Source organism: Syngnathus acus, chromosome 13 (assembly GCF_901709675.1).
Source record: "Syngnathus acus chromosome 13, fSynAcu1.2, whole genome shotgun sequence".
Classification (NCBI taxonomy): Eukaryota; Metazoa; Chordata; class Actinopteri; order Syngnathiformes; family Syngnathidae; genus Syngnathus; species Syngnathus acus.
In genome coordinates, this window is record NC_051098.1 from 11006265 (window position 1) to 11017590 (window position 11326).

General features: G+C 39.7%; 1 protein-coding gene across 2 annotated transcripts in view; it reads left to right on the plus strand.

Moving 5' to 3' along the window:
• Window positions 1-4980, plus strand: part of igsf11 (immunoglobulin superfamily member 11) — a 51985-nt gene extending 47005 nt beyond the window's left edge. For both annotated transcript variants that reach the window (XM_037267364.1, XM_037267365.1), the window contains 4 exons: window positions 128-283; window positions 1462-1584; window positions 2088-2235; window positions 2357-4980. In XM_037267364.1, the coding sequence (XP_037123259.1) occupies window positions 128-283; window positions 1462-1584; window positions 2088-2235; window positions 2357-2912 (983 nt within the window). In that variant the 3' untranslated portion in view covers window positions 2913-4980. The remainder of the gene's footprint in view (window positions 1-127; window positions 284-1461; window positions 1585-2087; window positions 2236-2356) is intronic.
• The last annotated feature ends 6346 nt before the right edge of the window (window positions 4981-11326 follow it).

Sequence of the window (11326 nt, forward strand, 5' to 3'; positions counted from 1 at the left end):
CCTGGTTTTAAAAGACCATATAATTTCTGGTCTTTGTAAATATAATTTTGCATAAAAAAAAATACAAATAAAATACTTGCATTGTAAAGTGCTTGCGATATCACTACCCACTCTTTTCATCTGTCAGTGCCCCCCTCGGTGCCAGCATGTCGACTCCAGGGAACGCTGGATGTGGGCAGCGACATCATGCTGTTTTGCAGCTCAGATGAAGGTATTCCAACACCATCCTACTCGTGGGAGAAGCTAGACGCTCTGCCCAAGCTGCCGCACAACGCCATGCAAGGTATTAGAAACAAGCTGGCCATCGGGGTTCCCTTTTGCCCCACCTTTGCTGGTAAATGTAACACACACGTGAAGGAGCGCTGGCTCCGCCTACTTTTATCACAACCATACCTGGAGATTTCCATCCTGTGATCCTTCCGAGGACCGATTGTGTGATTCAAATGAGAACGAGGAATGTGTTGCGTGCGTGTGATGAAGGATTTCTGGTGTTATTCTATTTTTCACCCCTTTCTCTCAGGCTGACTACCAATTGCTGACGTTTTCACACTTCATCCAAGAAGCGCTTGCATGTGTTAAACTGGATGTGGTCACTCGGCAGCTGGCATTCAGCCTAAGAGAGCTTTTCAGTGGCCTCTCCTCTCTTATCCGGCTGTGACCTTTGCACAGCAGACAGTCTTCATCACCTGTTGCACTGTGCGTACACTACCGGTCAAATAAAGGCTCAAGTACAAAAAAGGCCTCCGAAACAAAAGCCAATTGAAACTGCATTTTTTGTGAGTGCAAATTGAACTCTCCATGTCAATAAAATATTCCAGGCAATTGTCAGAGCCTTGTCGTGAAACAAGTAGTGCTTTTGCACAGTGCATGTAACCGCTTAACTCATTCATCCATTCTCTATAACAAACTAATATGCAACAGTTGTTAAATATGCAGAATATATTCAATGGTCAAAATATGATTCAGTGTCAAGGAGGTGTTTAGAATTATGGATGTAGTTTGTAGTGCTCATAACTTCTCTGTGTCATATTGAGGTTTTTTATTTGTCTGTAATATTTGAGTAGACTTTTTAACCACTTTCAATAAAAGCACATAACCAAAGAATACAATTTAAAAAAAAAATACCTTGTTACTCATTAAATTAATATACCAATAATGGGTCCATCAAAACTGAGCGTTATCCTTCTTAAAGCAGAATATTTGTAGACTCATTACAAGTGCAACGACGCTTCCAAATGGTGCTGATGGCTCTTGCAGTACGTTTTATTATAGCTATCTGGCGCCCCCTAAAGTTTAATGGCCGAAGTAGTAACAAAAATGGAATTTTCAAATGCAATTGAAGTCATTCATTCTACTTCATTCATTCTCAATTCTACTTCAACCAAACATGTCTGTAATGGGTTTTATGCTGCGATTTGTGTTTTTGATTTACAACACAATCTGTGTGCGTGCGTCTCACAGACCAGATGCAGGGCACTGTGACGCTGAGAAACATCAGCACCAGTACCTCAGGACTCTACCAGTGCACCTCCACCAATGCCATTGGCAAGAGCACATGCCTGCTCAATCTTCAGGTTGTTCCGCGTAAGTGCTCCAAACACACCGTTCTGACACAAACCTGCTGCATGGCACGACTGCTATTTATAAACATTTCACTCATGAGATGTACGGTTCAAAAAAACCTCTCTGTGACATTTGTCAAACTGGTATGAAACCAAGCAAAGTTGCAACAATCACTCATCCGTGATGTCAAAACTTGGTGTGATTGACACAATCAGACCAAAATGAAGAGATGGGGTCAAAGAGGTAGCATTACATGACAGCGAGGAATTTTTTTTCGGTTTTGATGAAGCATGACAAGCAGAGCAATGGTCTAAATTTGTACTAAATTAAAACTAATGCTACTTTAGAATGATATGACTCAAATAAAAGTAAAAAGCACTACTGAGAAAAAATACTGGTACTCCAGTACTGAGTAAGTTTTATGTAATTTCTAATATAAGTGTTCTTATGACCCACCCACACATTGTAATGTACAATATCAGAATATTATTATTATTTTTTTTAATTTCTCCAACATTTTTTAGCCCAACCTCAGAGTGTGGGCCTGATAGCCGGTACCATTGCAACTGGAGTGCTGGCACTCATCATCTGCTGCCTGTTAGTGGTGGTCACCCTCTACTACTGGAAGAATAAGAATAAATACGAGGAGGAGGAGATACCCAATGAGATCAGGTGAATCAATATTTTTTATTTCTTTGGAGAATTGTAACAATTTATTGTTTGAGATTCTCTCGAAAGAATTTTTCAAGTAAATATCCAACATGACAGACTTCTCACTCGATCATCTCCACAGGGAAGACGACCTCCCCCCAAAGAGGTCGTCATCGGTGAAAGCGTTCCATGCCGATGCCTCATCCTCAGAGAACGACACCCTGACCTCCACCAACACCTACAACAGTCGCTACTGGCACAACCCCAAACCCAACTATGACACCAACTCATACACACGGTACAACGGAGACACGCGACAGACCTTCGCCACAGCTGTCCATGGCGTACACGGGCACAGACAGTCCCAGAATCCGGGCCACGGGCACGGCCAAGCGGTCACGGCACCGGGCTCGGCCCCGTTGTCTCGTCACGCTCAGCCTGCGACGACAACAAGTTCCACCTTTGCCAACGGCAGCCACACACTCCCGCCACCCAAGACCCTGGTGGTCACGACAAACTCAGCCCCATCTCCCCCCACCATGGCGCGCAGCAACGGCTCCGTGAGCCTAAAGCCAGTGGTGACGCCCGCGCACGGGCAGCATACGCACTCGTACGCCGTGAGCCAGGCCACGCTGGAGCGGATGGGGGCGGTGCCCGTCATGGTGCCCGCTCAAAGCAGAGCGGGCTCCCTGGTCTGAAAACTTCTCCTTGAAAACAGGACTTACATAGTTTTTGGTTGCTTTTTAAAATCCAATGATGAAAACCAAACTGAATATGGGCTGAAACAGCCTGCTGCCCTTTATTTGAATATATCAACTGTGTCTTTCTCTACTGTGTGCTGTTCTTTTTTTTTAATTCTAAAAACAAAGTAGGATTTTTACGATGCCAATTTATTTATTAAAATTACCCTACATTTTTATTTGGAAGTAGAAGACTGGAATTAAATCATCAAATTATTTTTTGTTGTTGTTGGATGGTTTTGTTTTCCCCCAAAACAATGCAGGCATTTCAAGCTCGGTGTGGCGGCACTCCGTGGTTGGATAGGGGTCATCTCAAATTCCTTCATAAATGCATGTGGTCTGTGTTGAAGGATATTTTCTGGCCACAATTGATGTTTGACAAATTCAAAAATTGGGATCGGAGGATGATGTTGATAGTAATGCATTGAAAAAGTGAATGTTGGATGAACATAAACAAGAATGATACAACGACTGCAATGGCCTTAGAGAAAGAAAATGAGAATGACAGGCTTTATTGATGCAAAATGTTGCATAATACAGAATAAGTTATAAAAAAAAAAAGTTTTTATTGTGTTTAAGCACTTTTTAGAGCTATTTAGACAGCCTACCAGAACGGTCTGATTGGTGAAATGCTTTATACCCATACAACTCCTTACATGATGTCACTGTTCAAAGGATGCATCTCCATTTTTTTTGTTGTTGTCTTTTTTGTTTTTATTTTAAAAATATATATTTTTTGAGAGAAAAAAAATGCAGGTGCATTTTTTTTTTTTTAACTTCACTGTTGTCCTAATTTGATTTGTCACCTCTGTGCTGCTTGTTGGAAATAATTTTTTATTTGATTAATGCTTAGTGGAATTTACAAATATATATTTAAAAAAATTATTTCTACCCCAACACTTTACAAAGGAAGCAATTCCTGTTATTTTTTACTGTACATATTGTAACTACAACTTTAGGCTAGAATCAAAGAAATCATTTGAATTTGACTCGTGTCTTAACATTTTGTGGGGTCGGAGGCACAGAAAAAAAAAATCCTGCTGATTCACTGAAGGGATGTTTTATTTGTTTAATTTCTTGCTTTATTTTCCTCCAGAAAATTGACATTTTTTGCTCACAAGGCAGGTAAACCCAATATGTTTACGCTGTATATGGCAGAAATATATGTTTATATTTTTAACCAAATCTTCAGCAAAGGAACTGAGCTTTGACATTTCTTGTGTGTTAACCTAATGCAATATTGTCTTCTGGCAAAAAAAATGTATTACGCAATTTGACGAAAGAATTCATGTTTTTATTTGTATTGCCGTTTCCTGGCTACATTTGCAGTCGGGAAATGCAATCTCTTGTTGTCCTGGAAACAGTTGAGCCACTGTCATCTTCATGTGTCATCGAGTTATTTACACTGGGTTGAAACTAAATCTGACTTTTATAATTCTGTTTATATTTAATCGGTGCCATTCTTCACTCAAAGGAAAGAAAAAGATGGAAAAGTTCAGATGGATTATTTGATTAGTTTATTAGCTAGTCTAATATTGTGTATGCCCAACATGGACAAAAGTATTAGGACAAAGTTGGACTCATTGCACATGTCACTTCTCTTTAAACTTGCTTATGCTACTCAAACACATCCAAACTAAAAGGTTCCAAAAATGACAAACGCACACATGTAATCACATCCTTTCTTATTTACCTGTCAGTGTTTCCAAATGAAGTTCATTAAGATTTTCTCAGCATCTCAGCCAATGTCCCCTCACCGTGGTTGTTAACACTGAGACGTGCTCTCAGGTTTCTGTTCTTATTATTCAAGGGACAATGGCCACCTTGAAAATCTAAATGGGCAAACGGTGACTAAACGACCGATATCCCGTGTCCATGACCTAGCGTTGAGGTGTTAGAGTGAATAATGACCAAACCAATTTGTAAATATGTAAAGAAATCAATTTGTTCTTACTGTTGGTTTGAAATGTCAAATAGGAAACATAACACTGGAACTTGTAGAGAATAAAATATTGTTGATACAATCTTCTCCTGGAGTGTGTCATTTTTTTCACCCAATTCCATAAAATTAAATCATTATTGTTCCACATCATTCAATGCATGCATTTTTAACACTGCCATTCAAGATCATTATTTGTCATTTAATATCATATGTTTTCATATCTTTTAACAACAAGCTCTTCAATATGTCTCTGGTCCCAATCAGCCGAGATGGGCTGCAGTTCACCAGCAATCCTTAAGAGGTCAAGTGGTAACAGAAATGGTGGCTGCTGGAATGCTCCTAAAGTACTTCTAGAATAAACCACTAGATAGCAGTATTTATACACACATCATCACCACTTACATTGTTAGGAGCACTTGACAAGTAAAATAACCTGGCCTGATGATTTCTATCGGGTCGAGCTGGCTTCTTTCTGCTTTTCCCGTGAAGGCAAATAACTATGCTTACACTGTTTCATGTTCCCCCAAATTAATTGTGTCAATACATTCAAGCTCACAGTCCCCGATAACCACGGAGAAGAACAGTTTTCAAGTTATTAAAGAAGAGCTCACCCCTTTCATTACTTCAACTACCTTTCTTCTAAAATTGTCCATACCAATTTGTAAAAGTGAAAAAGCTCCAATCATGCTGTAACTCAGACACTCTTGATAACATCAGTGCAGACGATCGATTTCTTCCTTGGGGCGTCTGTATATATAAAAAGGTCGGAGGCAAACAATGGCAGTAGCCTACTGTGTGCTAATGACTTGGCTGGTAAAGTTCACTCATGAACTGATGCATGTTATTTAATTCATTTTTGGTTTCACGAAAAATACTTGATTTTTTTTCAACTCTAGATTATCCATCGCTCTAATTATATTAGGTTATCTGTCAGCTTAGCACAGTGGATGAGTAGTTAGTGCATCCGTGTCATACTTTTGAGGTCCAGGGTTCGAGTCTCTGTTCTGGCCTTTGTTTTCGGTTAATGTGAATTTTCTTTGGTTTCCTCCCACATGGTTGATTGAAGACTCTAAATTGACAAGTGGTGTGTGTGTGAAACGGGTGCTCTGCAATTGGAGAACGGTCCAGTGTTTATCTTCCAGCCCTTGTTCTGCTTGCTCGGTGGCAACAATTGCATCGCATACAGAGCTTGCTGGTGAGGTGATCATTAGAATCAGGTGAGTTGTAGCAAGGAGTGATGGGAAACAGGATGTGGATCTCGTCGGGTTCCTTACCCTAGGACAAAGGATTACAGGACATTTGTTAAAATTAAGGAATTGATCCCTCGTGTCATCATCAGGCACCAGCCAATCTGCTTCAAAAGGTAAATATTTGTGTTTATCATACAATCAGATTGTTTAATGACTGTTTGGGTTTGTAAGCACTAGATGGCAGAACAGACCAGGTAGGCTAGCTTCTACCTTGGCACATTTTGTTTCACTTTGACACATTATTTTTGGAGGAAAGGTCGTGTTCCTTTGCAAGGTTGAGACGTATGGCCAATTGCCATAAAGTTGCAGGTGAGTAAGGCTCGCCCAATTTATTTTTTTTACTTCTGCACTTTGGATCCCTGTGTCGTGACCTTACCATTTTACAACGCCCTCTAAAATGTTATTAAGTCAGCGTGTGAAGTCGCCAACATATTAATAACATGCATTGTGATTCAGTGCATGTCTAAAGCTAGCACACATGTCGATTTACTGTCCCTCATCGATGTGATGTCTTTTTATTTTTTTTACATGATGCACATTCACATTCAGTGGAGTAAGTACATCTACATTCATGTCATCTCCAGACAATCTATCCAGCCCTTGTGCCCAGTAATGGTAATTATGTCTCATTTATCCACGCCATTGGGATCCAAGCTTAGAGTGCTTTTGAAAAACTTTTATCTAATCCAGACGAATCACTTTGTCATTCATATATTGCGTGACCTCGGAGATCATGCTAGCAATGATTGCAGTAATAGAACTGAATTGGCCCATCTCGGAGAGCTCAAGGGTGAATCAATTAGCTGTTTCTTTGTCTCCCACTGGATCGCGGTACATACTGTAGAACAGCGTCCACCCCTGACCGAGAATATTGGATTCGATTCAACGGGGCTCTGATGCTGGCAAGTGGCCGAGATGGTGTGGAGTGCCAGCAAGGAGGGGAGGGATGAGCAAGTTGGCGGTGTGTGAAGGGGAACAAATGGAATAATGAAGAAAAAAGCATGCAGGGCAGAGGCGAAGTGAAAATAGAGACGAGAACATGAATTAGTGAAGACTGAGTCAATATCTTGAGCTGTGGCTGCCTTTTGCATTTGTAATTTATTTGTTGATAGCTAGCCCGGTGACTAACCGGTTGTCAATGTGAAACTCAAACGCCGTGAACCAAGTTGAATAGACGAATTTAAATTCCTTGTGAGCATTACTGTGGTATTTATAGCGTCTATTATCGGCATCACTGCATGGCAGAAACGTGAGCTGGTTTACAATACTGCACGTGAGATTGATGACACTTAAGTCGGGTAACTTTGAAGTTGTAACAAGAACTCGGAGACTTCCATCAAGGAATTCATCACCGCTGGCATCAATGAATGAACAGCTCCAATTTCCGTAGAAAGGTTCAAGCAGCAACACTTGAGCTGTTTTTATAAATGTACATGTACCTGAGATTAATTTAAACGAGAAATTTGTATGAGCAAAATGCAGGTGGTTGTGAGTGATGCCGAATTTTTATAATACGATTTTCCCTCTGCACTGGGGCGCTCTTAAGCGGACATATCCACTGAAGTGAGACAAGATAGCCCATGAATATTAAAACCTAAACAAGTAAGAGTCCCTTTAAATAATACTCCACATGAGTGACCACAACAATATTTGGCAGTCACTATGGCTGGGGGGGAATTATTGTCTGATATTATTTTTATTGAATGACCAAATGTTGTGATATGCAGGCTAATGTAAGCTCTCTTAAAAACATAGTGAAGACAACTAACGAGGAGCGAGCAAGTGCTTGAGAAATGGAGGCTGTGGCTTATGTGATTTTTTTTTTTTTCTTTATCTCTGTGGGGATTGCATGTTGTCATTTCCTTTTGCTGTTAGGTGACAAATACAAGCAGCAAGCACTTGGGTTCAGAGGATATCACTCTTGACCTGCAGCAAACACTAATGAATATTCCTGAAGCTCCTTGATTAAGGAGAAGTGCTTTGCCATCCATATTCTTTGGGGCTCCTAGGGGAAGCTTGGTAGCAGTCATAAGCGGGGACTGAAAATACTTTTTATAATAATGACCACTGCGTGATTTGTGTTAGCTGACTATAAAGCCACTGGTTTTATTTGCCCAAGATAAATTTGACAAATGATGTTTCTGCAGGGATTTTTATTGAACCATAATAATTTTTCAAGTGGGTAAATGAAGTTTGCATCATTGTGTTTTTGTGTTGTACTTCTGCGCTGAGAGTTCAGCTGTCTTGGCATGCAGTGCAACGGTTACAACTCTGAGGTACAGACATAATAAAATAAATGCAAGGTCATATTGTGACCTCCAAGCTGTTGGAAAATCTTTGACTTAGGTGGTTCTGTAAAAATTTGTTTTCATGTCAGAGGTCGGGCTTTGAGTATTAGATAAAAGGTTCCAAGTTTAGACTCACTGAGCTAAAAACAAATGGATTTATTTAATTGATTATATTTTAAGAACATTGATTTGATCAACCTCTGATTTAGAACAAAGCTGGTATATAATCCAGGAGACAACCCTAAAGGGTTGTTGGAGTTTAGCTACTATTGCGAACGTGGTCTTTGGTTTGGACTCGCTGCAGAAGATTTTTAATGGGATGGATGGATGGATGGATGGATGGATGGATGGATGGATGGATGGATGGATGGATGGATGGAGAGAGAGAAAGTGTCTGAGTGCATTTTTACAGTATATATTGATAATAGTATTTTATGAAAATGTTGATGAAGAGAACAAACTATGACTGAAATACTGTGTTTGTGTGTAATTTTTATTTCATTTTTTTAATTTATTATATTTTTGTGTGCGAGTGCACTAGGAGGCACGTGCGTGTATATCAAGCCAGCGAACAAAAGGTTTGCCAAGATCTGTTGTGCTCACTTCACAGTACATGCCCCAAGTGATGTCTGCTTGAAGGAACAGCATGTAATTCTAAAAGATTTGTAACAGTGCCTGTCCCTTAGAGGACAGCTTCAGGTCGGTTACTTATCACAAAATTCCTCCTTGTGTGTGTTTTTGCTTGTTGTTTAGGATGCATTTTTCTCATTTTTCCCTTCGGCGCACACAGTTGTAGAAAGCTAATTATTGTTATTTGCAACGTATGTATCATCCGGGTACGGTGCTTTTGGTGGCATTTATGTTTCCTGGAAAATGTACAATTATTTGACCATTTCTTTTCCATATTTTTGCTGCATAAACACCCAGTGCGAATTTCTTTAATATAAGTTTAGGTTCTCTTCATGGGATCTTGCTTCCCATTGGGTCCAATCGAACATGAACCATGCTTTTAATTGTGTGTGGTTTTTTTTTCTTCCATGAAATAAAATTGACCTCTCAATGTTTCCGTGTCCAGAGATCAGTGTCTCTGTTAAGTATTCACCGTGAGAGTCATTAACTAGTGCACAACAGAGTAGAGGCTGACCCTTAGATGCAATAAATTCCTCGCAAGACCAATTTCTTCTTTCATTAAATGAGTTATAGAGCATTGTTTCATTTCTGGGCCGCTCACTTCTGATTTATCTCTAATAGTTCTAACCTAGGTTTGATCAGAAGAAAGACTAATAGTAATGTGCATCAATGGGTGCAATAGTTTCATCTCCATCTTGGATGATGGTTCTGGAGGACCCTTCCCCCAAAACCTCATTTAGACATAAAACTTTATTATGCCTTCTACCAGACTATGAACATTTAATCCATTTGACATCATTAGGAAAGACGATCACAATACAAATACAACTCCAGGGGAAAAAAAGAACTGACATACTCATCGACGAAGACTAAGATAGATCACAAGTCTTCTGGTCGAGTGTAAAGCCACAAAGAAAAAAAAAATATTTCAGCTGTTTTTGCAGGTGGACAGTTCGCTAAACGCTCGTCTGTACTGATCACAGGAGGTTAAGCTCAATCAAATCAAAGTTGTACCTGGGTACATAGCGACATCTACAAATGTCGTATTGTGGTCCAAATTATCAATAGCCTAATTTCTGCTGTGTAGTTAGAATATCGATTAAGTTAAAGCTGAGGAATAAAGAATCCACAGTGTGTCTCTGTGGGGTAGAAGGGGAGAGGCGGGGGAGGGAGGGGGGGTTCGATTGATACTCTACAACTATGCTTGGGCATTAACTTATTCAAATTAGTCTGTATCACTGGTTTCTCAAGATAACACTATCTGCTCAAACAAGTGTGTCATTACAGAAATTATGCATACAGTATTCAGCAACAAAATGTGCAAGGCCTGCAGGAATTACAACAAATGGCAGCTAGAGACCTTCAAGGAGTTTTGTGTGTGTCTGTCTGTGTGTGTGTTTATTTATGTGTGTGCGTGTGTGTGTGTACATAAAACCAAGGAATAATTGAAAATGTGAATTCCACAAAATACAACTTTCATCCATTCAGACATGAATGAATTAATTCTACTCGTCAATAACTGTATATTATTTATCCTGCTCATGTAAAAATAGATATAGAGATATTTTGAACTATTTTTTTTGTCCCTTTCAAAGCTAGCCTCCTTTCTTGACGAGCTGCCATTTCTCTGAAGCATGTCAAACAATTACGTTGGTGGCAGCTCAGGAGGAGTCTAAGTAGACAGCAAAAATATTGAATACAACAGATTAGCACATAGCCGTCTGTTCTTCATATTTCTGCCTTGTTAACAAGAAAAATAAATACAAAATAAGTAAAAGCAATCATGCACAATATTAGAATTTTTTTTGCATAACAAAATGATGACAAGGGGAGAAGAATCGGGTTTATAATGATACAGATTTAATTTTATACCTACACTAAATATTAAACATAATATACATATTTACATGACCATTCCCCTTTCAAATGAGCTTTAAAATAAGATTTATGACCCAAGAAGGACGTTCATGGCTGGAACTGTGTCGCCCATCAAACAGGGTTGAGAGGCATCTGCCCCAGGTTAGCCTTTGCTGATGTGGAACAAGCTTCTGCTGGTCTTTAGCCAATAGATGACGGTAATGTCAGTTGAGCATTTCACAGCTGGGGTCTTTCAGCCACCTGGCTAACGTCTGGACGTCTGGCGGAACACGCAGGTATGTTAGAAAGGCGAGCAAGCTTGACGGTGAGCTCCTGTCAGTTGTGTCTCACACATATTAAATTCAAATGGACCCTTATGTTAGGCAACATGTTAAACATGTCATC